The sequence below is a fragment of the Hyalella azteca genome, unplaced genomic scaffold (genome assembly GCF_000764305.2).
Source record: "Hyalella azteca isolate HAZT.00-mixed unplaced genomic scaffold, Hazt_2.0.2 contig17966, whole genome shotgun sequence".
Lineage (NCBI taxonomy): Eukaryota > Metazoa > Arthropoda > Malacostraca > Amphipoda > Hyalellidae > Hyalella > Hyalella azteca.
This window is the reverse complement of record NW_025947727.1, coordinates 66,464-87,601: the sequence shown is the minus strand read 5'-3', so window position 1 is coordinate 87,601 and position 21,138 is coordinate 66,464. Positions and strand designations below refer to the sequence as shown.

The 21,138-nt window shown below is 41.0% G+C and overlaps 1 protein-coding gene across 1 annotated transcript; it reads right to left on the bottom strand.

Annotated features, from left to right (window-relative positions):
• Positions 1–209: 209 nt before the first annotated feature.
• On the bottom strand, positions 210–16,173 carry LOC108665548 (hexosaminidase D). The gene is made up of 11 exons (XM_047885438.1): positions 15,817–16,173; positions 8,677–8,731; positions 7,847–8,013; positions 6,426–6,579; positions 4,222–4,423; positions 3,782–3,909; positions 2,564–2,577; positions 2,149–2,313; positions 1,375–1,485; positions 786–872; positions 210–582 (listed from the first exon to the last, which is right to left on the bottom strand). The coding sequence occupies exons 1-11, from the start codon at positions 15,897–15,899 to the stop codon at positions 345–347; spliced, it is 1,404 nt and encodes a 467-aa protein (XP_047741394.1). The 5' UTR covers positions 15,900–16,173; the 3' UTR covers positions 210–344.
• Positions 16,174–21,138: the final 4,965 nt, after the last annotated feature.

Sequence of the window (21,138 nt, the reverse complement as noted above, 5' to 3'; positions counted from 1 at the left end):
TGCACGCGGTTTGCTGCCCCCAGATTTCAAGCCCATTTTAGAACTTCACACACGAGAGTTCCCTAGTAACCGGCATCTTACGATCTACAATGTAGCAGACAATGGACGCGTGATTTAGTCGCCTAGCGACTTACGGACTAGCAGACAGTGGACGCGTGATTTAGTCGCCTGGCAACTTACGGACTAGCAGGCAATGGACGCGTGATTTAGTCGCCTGGCAACTTACGGACTAGCAGGCAATGGACGCGTGATTTAGTCGTCTGGCGACTTACGGACTAGCAGACAATGGACGCGTGATTTAGTCGCCTAGCGACTTACGGACTAGCAGACAATGGACGCGTGATTTAGTCGTCTGGCGACTTGACCTGCTCTCCTGGACCGCAACAAGTGCAAGCCTGGGGACCACATGACGCGACGCCCACATGCCTGCTGAGGTCCTGGCATTGTTTCTGTTGCTCGCGTAGCTTCCTCTTGAGTGGCGTCACGTGCGTCTCCAGCCACTCGCGTGTTGTGTGAGCGTCGTACACGTGAAGCAGCTCTGTGGCGAGCTGCACTTCAGCTGCAGCAACTGACTGCAGCAACCTGCACACATGTGGATAGGAAGTAATGTTAACGCTGCTAATTCCCAATTTAAATAAACCAATTTTAATGAATTTAAGAGCACATAGAAAGTAATGTTAACGCTGCTAACTCCCTATTTAAATATACTAATTGTAATGACTTATGAAGCATACAGGAAGCAATGTTGCTGCGAATCAACAAGTTGGCCTCTCAAGTCTACGCACCTGAGCCCCTGCGTGCGCACGGCGTCAAGCATCGCAGGCGCCACGGACCTCAGACGTCGCCGGTAGCTGTGATACCAGCCCGTCACTCTGCACATGTACACGTCACTCTGCACACACATCACTCTGCACACATGCGTCAATCTGCACACACACACACGTCACTCTGCACATGCGTCACTCTGCACTCATGCGTCAATCTGCACACACACACACGTCACTCTGCACATGTACACGTCACTCTGCACACACACGTCACTCTGCACACATGCGTCAATCTGCACACACGCGTCACTCTGCACACACACGTCACTCTGCACACACACGTCACTCTGCACACACACGTCACTCTGCACACACACGTCACTCTGCACACACACGTCACTCTGCACACACACGTCACTCTGCACACACACGTCACTCTGCACACACACGTCANAGCTGGTCACCACAGAGGTACCAACATCACAGAGCTGGTCACCACAGAGGTACCAACATCTCAGAGCTGGTCATCACAGAGGTACCAACATCACAGAGCTGGTCATCACAGAGGTACCAACATCACAGAGCTAGTCACCACAGAGGTACCAACATCTCAGAGTTGGCGTGGGCGCTGCAGGCTGCTCTGAGGTTGGCCCAGGCCTGCAGGGCGGCGTGTAGGGCGGCGCCCGGGAACTGCAGGTCAGCCTCGACGGGCTGCGGCCTGCACATAGCGAGCATATATACCAGCATATTATATGCCAGCATTTAATATACATACCAGCATGTCATCTATGGGCGCTGTTAAGCATATAATATATACAAAGGTTGAGTTGGTCGTGAGGTACAAAATTCATTGATATTTCTTAAAAATTTTCCAAGTAATCACCGAAATTTAACACTATAATTTCTTCTAGTGATTTTGAAGAAATCCCAGATGTTCCTACCTTGAATTTATAGCTCCATCAGTAGTGAATGAGTAACACGGCTGGATTAGGGCAGGCCCATGCTACCTGTAGGCGGGGCCACGCTACCTGTAGGCGGCGCCACACTACCTGTAGGCGGCACTACGCTGCATGTAGGCGGCGCTACGCTGCTTTTAGGCGGCGCTACGCTGCTTGTAGGCGTCGCTCGCTACCTGTGGGCGGCGCCACACTACCTGCAGGCGGCGCTAGCTACCTGTAGGCGGCGCCACACTACCCGTAGGAGGCGCTACGCTGCATGTAGGCGGCGTTACGCTACCTGTAGGCGGCGCCACACTACCTGTAGGCGGCGCCACATTACCTCTGCGGCGCTACCGTGTATGTAGGCGGCGCTACGCTGCATGTAGGCGGCGCTACGCTACCTGTAAGCGGCGCCACACTACCTGTAGGCGGCGCTACGCTACCTGAAGGCAGGCGAGAGTGCGAGAAGAGAGGAGGAGCCCAGTGCGCGGGACGCCGCCCAGTGGATGGGAGAGGTGAACTCGCCAGCTTCCAGCACGTTAAGGCACAGCACGACGCACGGCACAGCAGCAGGCAACAGCTCGCACAGCACGGCGTAGTGGTCATACCTGCCGACCAACTCAACGCTTGGGGCAAGCAAATACTTCACTGGCACTTGCCTCAGGAAGAGCAACCCTTGTTCAATATTATTGCTATACATAAACCTTTTGAATTAATCGATTCAATACTAAATTGGCCATAAAAGAGAATTCCTTAGTTGAAACGTACGGTAATAAGCAAGTCTAGTAGCTGCGGAACAAGCCTACATCGACGCCTGAATATGATGCACGAAAAAGTACTCTCTCACACGAGCGTTACCTCTGCCAGCCTGTCAGAGCACATCATTCCCTCTCACTAGCGTTACTACTGCCAGCCTGTCAGAGCACATCTTTCCCTCTCACTAGCGTTACTTCTGCCAGCCTGTCACAGCACATCATTCCCTCTCACTAGTGTTACCTCTGCCAGCCTGTCAGAGCACAATATCCCTTCTTACTAGCGTTACCTCTGCCAGCCTGTCAGAGCACATCATTCCCTCTCACTAGCGTTACCTCTGCCAGCCTGTCAGAGCACAACATTCCCTCTCATTAGCGTTACCTCTGCCAGNCATGTTACTATGGCACATGCTACTACGGCACATGTTACGGCGCATGTTACATATTGCTACGGCCCATGTTACGGCACATGTTACGGCACATGTTACTATGGCCCATGCTACTACGGCACATGTTACGGCGCATGTTACATATTGCTACGGCCCATGTTACGGCACATGTTACGGCACATGTTACTATGGCACATGCTACTACGGCACATGTTACGGCGCATGTTACATATTGCTACGGCCCATGTTACGGCACATGTTACGGCACATGTTACTATGGCCCATGCTACTACGGCACATGTTACGGCGCATGTTACATATTGCTACGGCCCATGTTACGGCACATGTTACGGCACATGCTACTACGGCACATGTTACGGCACATGTTACTCCGGCACATGTTACATATTGCTACGGCACATGTTACTCCGGCACATGTTACATATTGCTACGGCACATGTTACATATTGCTACGGCACATGTTACATACGTATTGCTACGGCTGTCTCTTATACACATCTAGATGTGTATAAGAGACAGGGATGATACAGGGGCGGGCTCAGAGGAAGGGATGATACAGGGGCGGGCTCAGAGGGAGGGATGATACAGGGGCGGGCTCAGAGGGAGGGATGATACAGGGGCGGGGTCAGAGGGAGGGATGATACAGGGGCGGGCTCAGAGGTAGGGACGATACAGGGGCGAGATTAGAGGGAGGGACCAGTGAGCGGGACAAGAGGGCGGGACAAGAAGATGGGACTTGAGGGCGGGACATGAGGACGGGACAAGAGGACGGGACAAGAGGACGGGACCAGTGGGCGGGAACAGAGGCTGTCTCTTATACACATCTAGATGTGTATAAGAGACAGGGACATGAGGGCGGGACCAGAGGGCGGGACAAGAGGGCGAGACAAGAGGGCGAGACAAGAGGACGGGACCAGAGGGCGGGACCAGAGGGCGGGACATGAGGGCGGGACCAGAGGGCGGAACCCACCGTCGGGGAGGAGGAGGACGCCGGCGTCATACTTCCATATCATGACGTCCACGGTGGCGCCCACGCCGCTCACTGCAGCACCAGAAATGCTTAATAAGTTAAGCCAATAGAATGAATAAATGAGTCAAGTGAACTAATGAATAAAATAGCATCACTCAGAATAAAATAACGAGTACGGTAACCAATTAGATAAGAAGTAATTATATCGCTGCACTGAGAAATAAACAGAACTGAACCGATCCAAGTGTTCGAACACAGATCATATTTAGATGCTCAATTGATGGCAAGGAACTTAGCTTTACTTCATAGCGTCATGCGTTACTCATGTGGATTTCATTAATTAATTTCATGATCACTATTATACTCATGGTATGCATGACTCACCGTTCAGGCGCTGGGATGTCATGCCCCTGAGCATGTCATCCCAGATGATGGGGGTGACGTGGGGGTACTTCCTCCTGACCCATCCCCCCACCAGCATGACCCACTCTAGGAACACCTCCTCCCTGCTGGACACCTGGCACCTGCTGCACGCACCCAGCAGCACCTGCAGTAGAGGAACCTCCTCCATGCCCCCACACTCACCTCATCCATGCCCCCCACACTCACCTCNATATTGCTACGGCCCATGTTACGGCACATGTTACGGCACATGTTACTATGGCACATGCTACTACGGCACATGTTACGGCGCATGTTACATATTGCTACGGCCCATGTTACGGCACATGTTACGGCACATGTTACTATGGCACATGCTACTACGGCACATGTTACGGCGCATGTTACATATTGCTACGGCCCATGTTACGGCACATGTTACGGCACATGTTACTATGGCCCATGCTACTACGGCACATGTTACGGCGCATGTTACATATTGCTACGGCCCATGTTACGGCACATGTTACGGCACATGTTACTATGGCACATGCTACTACGGCACATGTTACGGCGCATGTTACATATTGCTACGGCCCATGTTACGGCACATGTTACGGCACATGTTACTATGGCACATGCTACTACGGCACATGTTACGGCGCATGTTACATATTGCTACGGCCCATGTTACGGCACATGTTACGGCACATGTTACTATGGCCCATGCTACTACGGCACATGTTACGGCGCATGTTACATATTGCTACGGCCCATGTTACGGCACATGTTACGGCACATGTTACTATGGCACATGCTACTACGGCACATGTTACGGCGCATGTTACATATTGCTACGGCCCATGTTACGGCACATGTTACGGCACATGTTACTATGGCACATGCTACTACGGCACATGTTACGGCGCATGTTACATATTGCTACGGCCCATGTTACGGCACATGTTACGGCACATGTTACTATGGCCCATGCTACTACGGCACATGTTACGGCGCATGTTACATATTGCTACGGCCCATGTTACGGCACATGTTACGGCACATGTTACTATGGCACATGCTACTACGGCACATGTTACGGCGCATGTTACATATTGCTACGGCCCATGTTACGGCACATGTTACGGCACATGTTACTATGGCACATGCTACTACGGCACATGTTACGGCGCATGTTACATATTGCTACGGCCCATGTTACGGCACATGTTACGGCACATGTTACTATGGCCCATGCTACTACGGCACATGTTACGGCGCATGTTACATATTGCTACGGCCCATGTTACGGCACATGTTACGGCACATGTTACTATGGCACATGCTACTACGGCACATGTTACGGCGCATGTTACATATTGCTACGGCCCATGTTACGGCACATGTTACGGCACATGTTACTATGGCCCATGCTACTACGGCACATGTTACGGCGCATGTTACATATTGCTACGGCCCATGTTACGGCACATGTTACGGCACATGCTACTACGGCACATGTTACGGCACATGTTACTCCGGCACATGTTACATATTGCTACGGCACATGTTACTCCGGCACATGTTACATATTGCTACGGCACATGTTACATATTGCTACGGCACATGTTACATACGTATTGCTACGGCACTTATTATAACCTCCTCCTCCAGAGGGATGCCCTTCAGTCCAGTGATAATAGCTCTTATTTTCAGATCATGCGCTACTAATTACTAACAATAACTGACGTCACGCAATCTTTATTCTAGGGTCACAGAGCATAAAGGGAGGAGTTACAGGACTAGGCAGTTCCTAATAACTTTGTTAGAAAGTAGAAACACAAGCATGTTCACCACAGTAGACAACTTAATGAATGATTTAATGTCATCAAATGGGAGTGACATGAGCAACTTTATACATCATAACATAACATTGAACAGAAGCTATTGACTTTCCCTCACTCAAGATAATGTCTCCACCCTCAGTTTAATCAGCACTATAATCACACAGACATAATCATCATTGTTGAGTGGGATTAGGTTCAATGATGAAATCTGTTCAAAATGCCAATTTTTTTTATCTCCTGTGGACAAGGCATAAAAAGTACAAGAAACGGGGACAGGCCACAACAGGCCTGTCTTGTATGCTGTCACTGGTACACTATAACACTAATAATAATAATAGATCAATGGTACAATAAGAGTACCTCCATGTGGCCGAATGTTTGCACGAGTGGTATCACTTCGAGATCATTGGAGGCAGCGCACTCAAGAATTTCTGCGACCTCCTCAGGCAAATAATATGGAGGATGTGGGTTGCTTTTCATCAAGTCTTCACATGAAGTTTTGGCGCTGCCATCGCTGTTGACAGAAAACATACAAATTCTGTCATATAATTATATATAAAATTTCATATAAAAAATTATAAATATAAACTTGAGAAATTCTTCCCATTTTTAAATTATTCACTTACACTGAATAGTACGTGATAACTTATTTCTTTATGTTGCCAGGGTTGTTGGAGGTAAATTTGGCAATAAAAACTTCAATTTGATTTGATTTCCCAAAACTGCAGTCATTGATTTCGATAATTCATCAAAAGGTTCTATGGTTCTAAAACAAGTATAGACATATTAATATTAATAACACTAATTAATCAGCATCTTATACAAAATAAATCTAAGATTGTAGAGAGCAGCCCTGCATTATTATAATTAGCTTTCTTCTCTTTCATTACTGAGCAATTTTTAACCATGCAGGTATATATCTGGGCTTGTATATTATTAAAGAGAGCATGATTTGATAAAAAAACATTGAAAAAATGATATAGAAGAGACCAAACTTAGTCCAATGCATCAGCTTTCAGTGAGAAAATTTCAATAAAAAAGCAGTGGCCTATATCTGGTGTGACATGCAGACCAGTCAAAACCCTACATATATCTGGTCTGAGAAAGGACGATTTCACGACGATTTCACGCTAGGACGATTTCACAGCACGACTGGTACAAATGATCTACAAACTACCGCATCGACGCAGACCAGTCAAAACCCTATATCTGGTCTGACACGCAGACCAGTCAAAACCCTATATCTGGTCTGACACGCAGACCAGTCAAAACCCTATATCTGGTCTGACACGCAGACCAGTCAAAACCCTATATCTGGTCTGACACGCAGACCAGTCAAAACCCTATATCTGGTCTGACAAGCAGACCAGTCAAAACACTATATCTGGCCTGACACGCAGACCAGTCAAAACCCTATATCTGGTCTGACATGCAGATCAGTCAAAACCCTATATCTGGTCTGACATGCAGACCAGTCAAAACCCTATATCTGGTCTGACATGCAGACCAGTCAAAATCCTATATCTGGTTTGACACGCAGACCAGTCAAAATCATATCTGGTCTGACATGCAGACCAGTCAAAACCCTATATCTGGTTTGACACGCAGACCAGTCAAAATCATATCTGGTCTGACATGCAGACCAGTCAAAACCCTATATCTGGTTTGACACGCAGACCAGTCAAAACCCTATATCTGGTTTGATACGCAGACCCGCTGAAAACGTGCCAAGTGTCAGTTGACTTGTTGACTTTTTATATTGACTTGTTGACTGTACTGACCAAGTTGACTGTTGTGGTGGAGGCTCCTGAGCATCAGGAGACCCACAAGAGTCAGGCAGTTCATCAGGAACTTTTCTAAGGTGTCTCAGAGAGCCGCTGTAGGGGAAAGTGTCTTCATACTCAATGAGAAGTCCTGTGGCTCCATGTTTCTTCAACACTGGCAGCAGCTGGCAACAAAAGCAACAGTAAACAAGAGCATTTTCAGAATTATCCTACTCAAATACAGCAGTGATTCTGGTGGCAACTGTTGTTTAAATTTGTTCAACAAGCAAATTCATACTTGAAGTACCTATTCACATCAGATCGGAAAATTATACATGGATTATGGGAGAAAAATATTTTTTCTATAACATGTTATTAATATATATAGAAAATGTACATAGATGTCCCTTGAACAACTGAACAGAGCAGATTGTTTATCTCACCATGAGCTGCTGCACAGGTATTGCAACAAATATCAATCAGCTTTAGGACTAAGAAATAGGCAGTAATAATTCTTATTAAAATCAGTACAGTTCACAGTTGGCAGGACTAACAATTCCAAATATTGTAAATACTAAGTAAACTGTATTTAAACAAGGAAAAATTTGACAGTCATTGTGTTCTTACATAGGAAAGAAACCCATAAATATTTATACACCCCATTACTATCGATGCAGGAGAAAAATGTAAATGAGGCCAATTAAATGCTTGTTAAATAAATAAAGAACAATCAAGGCTCATACTCATTAAAATCTGTAAGGGCATGCAAAATTTTCTTCCTTTGAAAATATAAGAAAGAAAATACTGCAATGTAAAAGAAAGGATTCAACTAAAATTAAGTTGCTTACTTCTTTCAAGTAGGAAACTTTTGGAGGTGCACCTTTCAAGTCCAAATGGATTAACCTGTGCAGGGAATAACATAGGTAATCAATTCCTCAAATACACAATTGGATTATTAGTTTCCTTATGTCATAGGGAAAATGATGAAACATTAAAAGTACTATGGAAGCTTTGATTTAATGTAAACTGTTAAGAATTTTTTTAAAATAGGTACATTTCAGTTTCTTAGTAGTACATATGTGAAATATATAAATATATAGGTACCTATATATAGGTATGTGTAATGCTGAAGAGAAATGGTTCAAAATTATCTCCAAACTGATATCTGTCAAAGGAACATTACCGGTAAATCTAAATTTATCATCACTTCTACTGCATTCAAGTAACTTCCTCATTTGATATTTCCTTGTTCATCAAATAGCAGCTTTTTGTCTATGCGACGTCAGTTAGGCTAAACATATAAAGCTCTGTAATTAACCATAAAATCGATTCAGACAGAGAAGGGTAATGGTTGCGTTCTGTCTTGTAAGTTGCAAGCTGATAACAGAAGAGTAGGTGTAAGCTCTGACCTACAAGCCTTCATTTCCATAAATTGTAAGGCATACCGTCAAACGGGGTAAAAAGGGACAGGCGGGATAAAAAGGGACAGTCCTCCAACATTTTGTAGAAAGGTTGTAGCAGCTAAACTAATCAAAATATTGCAAAACTAAAAATAGTGGCGTAAAGTTCAACATTTTTACTATCTATGCAGCATAAAGCAAGTTGAGAAATCATACATTTATTACCTCTAAAAAATCCCTGAATAAAAGTGTGAAAAGTGAGATTTTGGAGAAGTACCTCTGCTAAGGTCTTTAGCAGAAAAAATATTTGTCGTATTACTTACATAAAAGTTGCACACTGGTGTTGGCTTAAAAATGTGATTGACAGAACTTGCATACGGTATCTCATTCCAAGAATAAATGAATGCCGTTTCCGCAAAATGGGGTTATAAGGGACACCCCTCAGGGCAATAAGGGACACCCCTAAAACTGCATTTACAGTAGAGCCTTGGTTGGCAAAGGCTCCAGTTAATGAAAAAATCAATTACCAACAAAGAAATTTGATTACATTTACTTTGCTCAGTGAAAAAAATTTCACTTAACAAAAAATTACTGCATCAGTCAGCACAAAATTGTGCATAGAATGTCACAAACAGAATTGAGCACTGGACAACAAAGAATGAAAAATAATTAACCTAAACTATGATTCATTTCTCCAAAAAATATGATGGTTGTCACTAAAATATTCCTTCCTGTTTCAGGTACCTATATTTTTACAATCTTTTTTGTTATAGTAAAATCACTCTACTCAATTAAAATTGTGCAAAATTACAAGCCATCCTGTAAGTTTACATACAGAAGAAATGCTACATGGCTGCAGATATGAAGCTTGCAGTGGACAAGGTTGTTGTCAATGCTCAATGACATGTCCATGGATATGGTAATATCACATTAATAATATGGTAATTAATGAATATGGTAATATCATATCAATAAAGGAAAAACAAGTAAAAATCACAGAAAATGTCATTTATTCTACATTTACATCATCTACAATGAAAGAGGAAGACTTCAGAGTATACTGTTAGTAATACACGAGTACACTCTGCATGCTTCAAACGTTTTAAAATTGAGTTTTATCTCAAGTGTCCCTAATTACCCCATTTCTAGATTAATTCAGGAGTCTTTTATATTGCGTCTAGCACCTTACAAATAGCATTTGGAATTTATTTGGAGATGCCATACGATAGCCCTTGCAAAGACCTTTAAAATGAGCCCAAACTTGTTTATGAAATAATTCATGGTAAGAAGTTATTAACAAAAAAATGCTCAAAACTGTCCCTTTTTACCCTGTTTGATGATATATAATCATCAAATAGTATTCTATTATTTTTTCCACTGTTCCTTAATTAATCCTATCACTAACACTTGCCGAATCAACATAAGGTTATATATATAAACATATTTAAAAAGAAAAGCCTCATAAAAAGCACCCTCTTACATATCAAATGCAACATTAATTGCCATTCTGTTATTAAAAATTTATAATTGATGGCATCTGTCATAGATTTTTGAAAATGTAATGATCTCCAGTTGCCAATCAGCACAGGAAACTTCTTTTAAAGAGTTGCTCAGAAAATTGCATTAGTAGTTGCTAAATGATGTTCTAAAATTTATCAATTTGACTATTTTGGGTTTTTCCACTGGAAGCACTGAGCCTATGCAAGTCATTAACATATCAACATATTTTCCATGCTGTTCAATGTTCCACTTTACAGTTCTAAGGACAAATTTGTTTGAATTCAATTCCAGAAGCTAAAGAATTTTAGTGGTATAATAAATTTTGAATTTTGGAGGCTCAGTTCAGGCTGGATTCTGGTACTACCATAGTTGTTCACATATACCTATATTCACAATTGACGTTCACATACCGTCAAACGGGGTAATAAGGGACAGTCTCAAGTGTTTTTTGTTAATAACTTCTTACCATGAAACACTTCATAAACAAGTTTGGGCTCATTTTAAAGGTCTTTGCAAGGGCTATCATATGGCATCTCCAAAAAAAATTCCATATGCTATTAGTAAGATGCTAGACGCAATATAAAAGGCTCCTGAATTAATCTGGAAATGGGTAGAAAGGGACACTTGAAATAAAACTCAATTTTAAACATTTGAAGCATGCAGAGTGTACTCATCTATTACTAACAGTACTCTGAAGTCCTCCTCTTCCTTTGTAGATGATGTAAATGTAGAATAAATGAAGTTTTCTGTGATTTTTACTGTATTTTTCTTCATTGATATAATATTACCTTATCCATTAAGTGAAATTTTTTCACTGGGCAAGGTAAATGTAATCAAAATTCTTTGTTGATGACTTTTTTTCATCAACTGGAGCTTTTGCTAACCAAGGTTCTACTGTAAATGCAATTTTAGGGTTGTCCCTTATTACCCCAGGAGGGGGTGTCCCATATTACCCCATTTTGCGGATATGGCTGCCATTTTTTCTTGGAATGAGATATGCAAATTCAGTCAGTCACGTTTTAAGCCAACACCAGTACCTATGCAACTTTTATGTAAGTAAAATTTTTCAATACAACCAATATTTTTTCTGCTACAGACCTTAGCAGAGGTACTCCTATGAAATCTCACTTTTCACAATTTTTTTCAGGGATTTTTTAGAGGTACCGTCAACCGGGGCTACTCGGGACGATTTTGAACATTTTTCATTCATAACTTCTTACCATAAAACATTTCATAAACAAGTTTAGGCTCATTTCAAAGCTCTTTGCAAGGGCTATCACATGGCTTTTCCAAAAAAATTTGATATGTTATTTGTAAGGTGCCAGAAGCAAAAAATGAGTGTCCCAAATAGCCCCATCGAACGGGGCTACTCAGGACACTTGGAATAAAACTTAATTTTAAAACATTTGAAGCATGCAGAGTGTACTCATCCATTACTAACAGTACTCTGAAGTCCTCCTCTTTCATTGTAGATGATGTAGAGGTAGAATAAATGACATTTTCTATGATTTTGACTTGTTTTCCCTTTATTGATGATATTACCATATACATTAATTACCATATTATTAATGTGATATTACCATATCCATGGACATGCCATTGAGCATTGACAACAACCTTGTCCACTGCAAGCTTCATATCTGCAGCCATGTAGCATTTCTTCTGTATGTAAGCTTACAGGATGGCTTGTAATTTCACACCATTTCAATTGAGTTAAGTGAATTTACTATAAAAAAAGATCGTGAAAAACATACCTGAAACAGGAATGTTTTAGTGACAACCATCATATGTTTTAGAGAAATAAATCATAGTTTAGGTCAATTACTTTTCATTCTATGATGCCTGGTGCACAATTCTATATATGACATTCTATGCACAATTTTTTGATGACCAATGATGCACTAATTTTTTGATAAGTGAAATTTTTTGCTGAGCGAGGTTAATGTAATCAATATTCTTTGTTTTTAATCAATTTTTTTCTTAACTGGAGCCTTTGCTAACTGAGGTTCTACTGTAAATGTGTTTTTGGGTGTGTCCCGAATAGCCCCGGAAGGTGTCCCGAGTAGCCCCACTGTGCGAAAATGGCTGCCATTTTTTTTTGGATTGAGGTATGTAAATTCTGCAAATAAAGTTTTCATGCTGACACTTGTCTGCCACTTTTCTCTAAGCAAAGTTTTTTAATAGGGCAAATATTTTTTTACTGCAGACCTTAGAAGAAGTAACTTTTCAAAATATTGTTTTTCACCATTTTTTCATGAATTTTTCAAAGCTAGTAAATGTAGTTTTTTTGAACTTCCTTTATACTACATAGATAGGAAAAATGTTGATGTTTATGCCACTAAATTTAGTTTTGCAATATTCCAATTAGTTTTGCTACTAAAACAGTTTTACGCCGTGTCGGAGGACTGTCCCGAGTAGCCCCGGTTGACGGTAATAAATGTATGATTTCTCAACTTGCTTTATGCTGCATAGATACCGTAAAATGGGGTTACTTTGACCACTTTTCATTTTTTTAACAAAACCCCCAAAACTCAAAAACGATTCGACATAGAAAAATTTTGTCAATGGCCATCTAAGGTCTAATACTGAGGCTACGTAACACAATAGAAAGATTTAAAAAGTTTGCATATCTAATAGGTTAAAAAATTAAAAATGTGACCCACAAAAAAGAGCTATTATTTAAAGCCTGTCAGAGTACCCCCTCCAATTTTTTTATTTTTTGGTAAAATAACTCCAGGTTTTGATGCATTTGCATGTAGTAGAACTCTTCTAGTTACATATGCAAAAGACAAATTTTAGAAAAGTGTCATAGTTTGCAAATGGGGGGTGCTGCCCCCAATGGGGTAACTTTGACCACCTAATGGCAGCCGTGACGGAGTAACATTGACCGGCTTGGAAATTAAGTTTAAATTACCATAGGTACCTATATAACATATTTTATGTTTGATATACCTATTAATGTTTTTTTCTTTATGTTTCAGACTCTACAGAGTCTTATATATGGTAATTTTAACTTAATTTCCAAACCGGTCTATGTTACCCCGTCACAGCTGCCATTAGGTGGTCACATTTTGCCCATTTGGGGGCAGCGCCCCCCATTTGCAAACTATGACACTTTCCTAAAATCTGTCTTTTGTATATGTAACTAGAGGAGTTCTGCTACAATGCACCACAACCTGGAGTTATTTGGAGTTATTTTACTAAAAAATAAAATTGATTTTACCACTCGGTCAAAGAAACCCCAAGAGCTGGGGTAACTAAGACCATCACTTTTTTTTAAATTACATCAAAACTAAGAGAGGCAGGAGCCAGCAATTTATGGCGAGTAAAGCTAGAGTATAGACCTGTATTTTGCACATTTCAATTTAAGTTTAACTTATCTAGTAAAAAAATGGCATCATTTTGAAAAAAAAAAGTGGTCAAAGTTACCCCATTTTACAGTATTTTAATTAGTTTAGCTGCTACAACATTTCTACAAAATGTTGGAGGACTGTCCCTTATTACCCCGCCTGTCCCTTTTTACCCCATTTGACAGTATTTTAATTAGTTTAGCTGCTACCACATTTCTACAAAATGTTGAAGGACTATTCTTTTTTACCCTGCCCATCCCTTTTTACCCTATTTCACAGTTTTTAATTAGTTTAGCTGCTACAACATTTCTACAAAATGTTGAAGGACTGTCCTTTTTTACCCCACCCATCCCTTTTTACCCCATTTCACAGTATTTTAATTAGTTTAGCTGCTACAACATTTCTACAAAATGTTGAAGGACTGTCCTTTTTTACCCCGCCTGTCCCTTTTACCCCATTTGATGGTATATATTCAAGCAATTTTACATGATAAACTGTACTGAGATGATGGCTCATTGTTGACATTGGCTTCCCAATTTCATGGTTCACATAACAGGATGAATTGAAACATTAAAATGAAACATTGGATGCTACACAGGCTAAAAAAAAATCACATGCAAATTGAATCTAAATTGAAGAGAAATTGACTAAATTCTACTCCATACACTTCTTTGAAAAATACCTAGTTCATGAAAATAATTTATAGAGTAAAATATTTTTAGCCTGGTAAATGATACATTCATAATTACTTATATCATTAGGCTTCTTGGATCGCAAGTTCACAAAGAATTGAAAAGCAAAGAACATGCCAAGTAAATCCACCAATTGTCATGGAGGCCTTACAGAGACTAGCTCCTTCATAAGTTCAAGAACCCCAAAGAATATGAAAACAATCAGCTACTGAAATCCAAATATGCACATACAAAATTTAAAATATGTGAACAGAAAACAATGACAGAACATAAAAACTATTGATATTTTAATGGGATAAGAAGAGTACCATACACATTATTGAAACAGGGTTTCCTTTCAATATATGCAATAATTATAAAACTTTAAAGCCAGATGAGAAAAGGTGGCAACAAGTATCTTGAAATTGCTCTCAGACAGTCACATTGCAGGATGAGAAGGCATCTGAAGTAGAATGTTTGCATGAAAGCTCCTGAAATGAGTTCAGGGCTCAGAGAAGTAATTCATGGTGAGAATGATAAATTCACAGCTCAGAAATTTGTTCATTCAGCAGATTAAATAAATTCATGTTCACAAATGCAAAATTACTGGCTTCAAAATTCTAGAAGCAGCTTGAATGTTGATATTTTCCAGACCTGTAGTAGGTACTAATTATGATAATCAATGTATAATTTATACATGAAATTTGTGGTTTTAACCCTTAGTGGCAAAATTAGAATAATTTGTATTAAACTGGAATACTACCACACAGAATTTTCTATAAATAGAGGGTAAAAATGACAATTCCCCAAGAAATTAAAAAAAAAATTGAGGAAAATGTACAGTTAAATGTAACAATTTTTTTAACTTATACATGAAAAAATTTGGGAAGGGTCATAGAAAGAATGAAATTGTCTGCAATCAGGCTATTTTGTCTCATTCACTGGTAGCTTCTGTCCAAATTTCCAGTTTGGAATTCATAGACAGTCCTTAATAGAACATAATTAATTTACTTGTAAAGTTTATAAAATATTTGTCCCTGATATGTTAATTAACAAATAATAAATACCTGTGCTTTCCACCACAAAAACTTTGATAGTTGATTGGTGGAGACCCTGTTGGTAAATTGAAGCACTCTTCATCCATTTCCATGGCAGGTTCAAAGATTGATCATTATTTTCAGCACTAAAATGTACCTATCACTTGTCTAATTTGCCTGGTCAAATCAAATTGTTAAAAATATGATTCCTAATTGAAGGTCACATTTAATTGTTCCTACATATGAGAAAGTTTGAATATGGATCCACCCTATAACAGACAGCTTCAAATTCAATGCTTGGCCAAGGTGGGATTAGAAGTTCTGCTGATTGCCAGCTTGCAGCCTTGCGTCTGGTCTTAGGCACTCGTTGAACAACTCTCTTTGTCTCTGCAAGCTGAAGTGTTCATATAGGGTACATCTATTGTGTTGTTTGACATCAACACTTGTCTAAATAATCATTACACACACTTTATTTATTAGACACTTTATTTTTAGACACACATATTTAGACACACTTGTGTGTCTAAATAATGATAAAATAGGTAGGTATGTTTTAAAGACCAGCAATGCGAGAGCTACAAGATCTTGAGTTTGGTTGCATTCCAAGAACAGATATTAAGGAGAGCATCTGGGCAAAATTGTGTAATTCTGGCTTTTCTGGTTTTTAGTCTAATCTTAAAGCTGACATTCTGACCTATCCAGTGGTACCAAAACCATCTCTGTAGGTTGATTTATGCCTTCATGACTGATTGTGAAAGGGTTAGGGGTGATGGAGTTCTTTAACATTTAAGATAGGCGGAAATTACCAGCAGCGCACTTAAATAGCTAGTCTAAACACTCTGTTTCAGTTATCTACCTGCAGCCGTACGGGGTAGTTCTCATGCCGTTGTTCGCACCATCCTTGACAGAAATTGAGCTACTGTATCTTCTAGTCTTGCAACCTTGCACCCTTGAATGTCTATATTGAGGTGCACGCAACTTTGTCAGGCTCTACTGAAAAATCAACTTATTGCCACTGGAAAACTATCTCCTCCTACAGTTTTGAAACTACAACAACGAGAGATATACCATTCGATTTGCAAAATAGATCTAGAGAATTGCATTGACGTTTTTTAAATTTCGTTATAGTTTGGATTTTATTTTGCAAAAAGGGGGGTGGTAGGGGGTAACATCGAAAAATTTCCAAAAAATTTACAAAGATGCCCCTCCACCCACAAAAATGAGAATTTCAAAAAATGCCAATGCAATATCATAGATATGGTCTTTACACAATGAACGATATGTGTTTTGATGGTGTAGCTTGAAAATCCTAAGAGGAGATAGATTTATACAGTACAGGATATTTTTCACAAATTTCATGTTTTCTTTCATTTTTTTCAAAAAATTTACATGAACAAAAAGGTCTTAGATTTTTGTTTTACATATGTGTACCAAGTTTCAAAATGATTCATATGCAAATAACCGAGATACAAAAAGACCCAGACGCTCTCCTTAACCATGCCTAGTAAGCGAGCACATCAAGCAGGCATGAAATATAGGTACCTACCTTCTAACCTGTAACTTTAGCTCTACTGCCACAATCCCACTAGATGAGTTTTCTCCTGTCTAATTGTTAACAAAATTGCAAGATTGAGCTGCAAGATTCCAAATAAAAGAAAATATGTCACTTAGGCACCTGCAAGATTTCAGTATTAGTAGGGAATTTTAAATTTTGAAGCCAAGAAGCCAGGAGAAGATCACGCCAAGGAGCCAGGAGAAGATCATGCCAAGGAGCCAGGAGAAGATCATGCCAAGGAGCCAGGAGGAGATCATGCCAAGAAGCCAGGAGAAGATCATGCCAAGGAGCCAGGAGAAGATCTTGCCAAGAAGCCAGGAGAAGATCATGCCAAGGAGCCAGGAGATCATGCCAAAGAACCAGGAGAAGATCATGCCAAGGAGCCAGGAGAAGATCATGCCAAGGAGCCAGGAGAAGATCATGCCAAGGAGCCAGGAGAAGATCATGCCAAGGAACCAGGAGGAGATCATGCCAAGGAGCCAGGAGATCATGCCAAGGAGCCAGGAGGGTATAGGGAGATGACAATTCCAGGAGGCCTGGAGGCAGAAGGCCGTTCCAGTGAGGAGACATCAGGGAGATTACAGAGCCATGAAGAAGACTACATGTCCACATCAGGGAGAGACCAGGCCTGAGGACAGGGTAGTGGTAATCAACCACATGGTCATACCTAGGTCCTATCACACCATGGGGCTTCAACTACACCTGGGGCACCAATGCCTGAAATATTGGGAGGCCTGGCTTCCATTACAATTGTAGAGGGTATATTGTACAATCAAAATACACAAAGTGTCAATTAGTTCTTGCAAAGAGGTTGAGTGGTGTGATTGAAAATACCGTAAAAACCTGGGTGAGAGATGGTCAGTGAAAGAAAAGATTCATTTTATAAACTAGTAGTACCACTGCCTGCATGATGCCTTAGGATGGAACCACACTGCTGTTGCCATTGTTTTTAGAGATTTGTGCCTAGGCTGGTGCTCATGTTCAAATTTATACTACTAAGTCCAGCATGTCATGCAAAGTTTGACAGAAAAGACAGCATGTGGCTGCCAAAATTAACATCTTTCACAAGTTCAGTTCAGTGGCCACGTGTTTACTAGCGCTTCAGCTATCAAGCTATTTCACACTACCAAAAGTCAAGATGAACATCACAAACAAGGTGGAAGTTCTCAATTATCAAAAATTCCTAAAAAATACTGTTCATAACCAATGAGGGGTGGAAGCTCTCAAGTATCTAGCCTGCTGAAGCTGGCACCAAAGATGCAGCATAAGGATCTCAAAGAGATAAAGTGAAAAGGAGGTAAAGTTAAACAGAAACTAAGACAATTGAATAAGAGATTGCTTACAAGGGACATTGACTGTCTGCACAAGACAGACAGTGAAGAAAAATGTAAGAAATATATACTACCTAAATCATAACTTGACCCCACATTACCCACAACAGCACAACTGCAATCCGTATTCAGGCACCACAAGCCATACTAACAAACCAAAAATTTTGAATAAGTTCCTTTTTAATTTCCTCATCTACTCAAGATTTCAATCAACATCTTGTTTATAATAATATTGTTAGACCATGATACGATGATAGTTCCTGCTTGTGGCTTACTTATAGGATTCATCAATGAACTTGACCAGGCCTGAGGCCTGGAAGAGACTAAAGAGTCTCTGCTTTTGAGGAAGGGCCTAAAAAGTCACTTCTATGTCTATGCCATGCACCTTGCAGTGGGTGGCTTAGGAACAATGCCCCTAGGTTCCTAGTTTGAGCAGCCTCCTAGGAAGGCAGAATCCCACAGAACTTCTGGCAAGCACAGACACACTTACATCAGCTTTCCAATACAGGACAGCAAGGAGATAGGTCTGTAGGAAGACTGGTAGAGATGCATGCCAGTGGTTTGCCTGGTTTAGCTATGAAAATCATTACAGCCTCCCACCAACTCCAGGATTGGGGAGCAGTGCCAGTCCTCATACTCAGATTGAATATCTCCAGCAGCTACATACAGAATTCTAGAGGGAGATGAGCAAGATGTTGTGTTTGTGCACTCAGTCATGGCTGAGAGATGTACACCTCAGGCCTCAATGAGTTTTTTTTATAGTTGATTTTGGAGGCTTCCAGTGCTTGTGCACTGCCCAGCCTGGTCTCTGTCACTCATTTGATGAAAGACTATGCACCGTGCAAAGGGGCTCAATGTCCCAAGAACCTTATATGCAGCATGCACCCAACATCCAGACCATTGAATTGGTCATGTAGCAAGGTTTTCAATATGCAAGTGATAAATGCAGCATGCCTTAAGTGAACATGTTGCATTGTTTTTTGTTGCATTGAGATTTAATTTCTTTTGATAGTATTTTTGAATACTATGCGTCTCTATACATAATTTAAATCACTTTTCCTGTCATGTTTGTGTACTTACATACATTAAAATACGATTTTTCAAGTGTACGAATATTTATTTCCCCCCACTGTTTTTTGAAAACGTGTGGAGGTTGAGGGAGAGGAGGAGGATGATGAGGAGTGGAGGGTTTAGAGAGGGGATCGAGGGTGAGAAAGCAAAGGTGACCGTGCCGAATGTTTTAGTAAATTATCTTTTTAGCGCATTTTCTCATTTATGTAACAAATGCACTATTGTGCACGCCATGTCCGTCTGTCTGTCCACCTGTCCGTCCGTCCGTCCGTGACCTCAAGTTTTCGTCGACGAGAAAATGCGCTCTCTGTCACTCACTGCAGTGAGTACCGAGTTATATTTTTTAGAATATTTACATGCATCACGAAATGTATTAGTTTTTTAGGATGTCTGTAAATACGTATTAATTGAACTTTTTGTCAACTTGCGAGTGTGACATGAACTTTTAATTTTTGACGCTAGTAAAAGAGCTTCTATGTGGTGTGTGTGACCGATTTAAAGGTCGTGACCTGAGTTCAGCACGCACCCAATTCCAATATTTTTCAATCATCCCTTGCCACTTTCACATCATTTCTCCACCATTTTTCATTCTTTATTTTTTGCTTACATTCTTATTGGTCCTTGTGCATGTGCCACTGGCAGCCTCATTCATACATTTCTTAAGAATAGAATAGAAGTGTCGGCACTGAAGTAATAGGCCCATGGCCTGTTGCCAATTCTTGAACTTTCCATGACTTGATTACACAATGGATCCGGCCTTTTGTACCCGATCTTTCCATAACTGACGATTGATTGAGATAGCTGCTGGACTTACTGGAAGGTCCGTAAGGCGCTATAATAATAGCGGTTTCAGCGTTTATTAGGCCGTAGGCCTGTCGCCGATTCTTAACATCGTAGAACATTCACAGCATTTTGAGGTCTCGAATTCGCAACTCACTGCTACAATTCTGCTGTGCTTAACCGCCCGGCCTCCTCGCCGATTCTGACCAGAAACTGGCGCACAGAGCTGGGATCGAACCCGCGCCTCTCTAGTGCATAAATCTTGGTACTCTGAACTTTAACCACTGGGCCACCCTGCCCATAGACACTTGGCAAGTGTTAGGCATTTCAAAACTGAACATATGCTCCTGGTCTGCTATCGAAGCGTTCTCAAGTTGTTCGTTCATACGATTCACATCATTTGTCTCTTTCTATTCCGTATCAGTAAGTTTCGCACTAAAATTATTCCAGTTTACATGTTTTATTCGCCATTTACAGGTTTTGTCAGGCTCTCTTACATGCATATCATGCATTTTCAACTCAGTAACAGGCCTATTCTGATCACTTCTGATATCAAACACACCAGCTTCATCCTACCACTTGCAAATTTCTTCTCTTCTTGCAATCTCATTCACC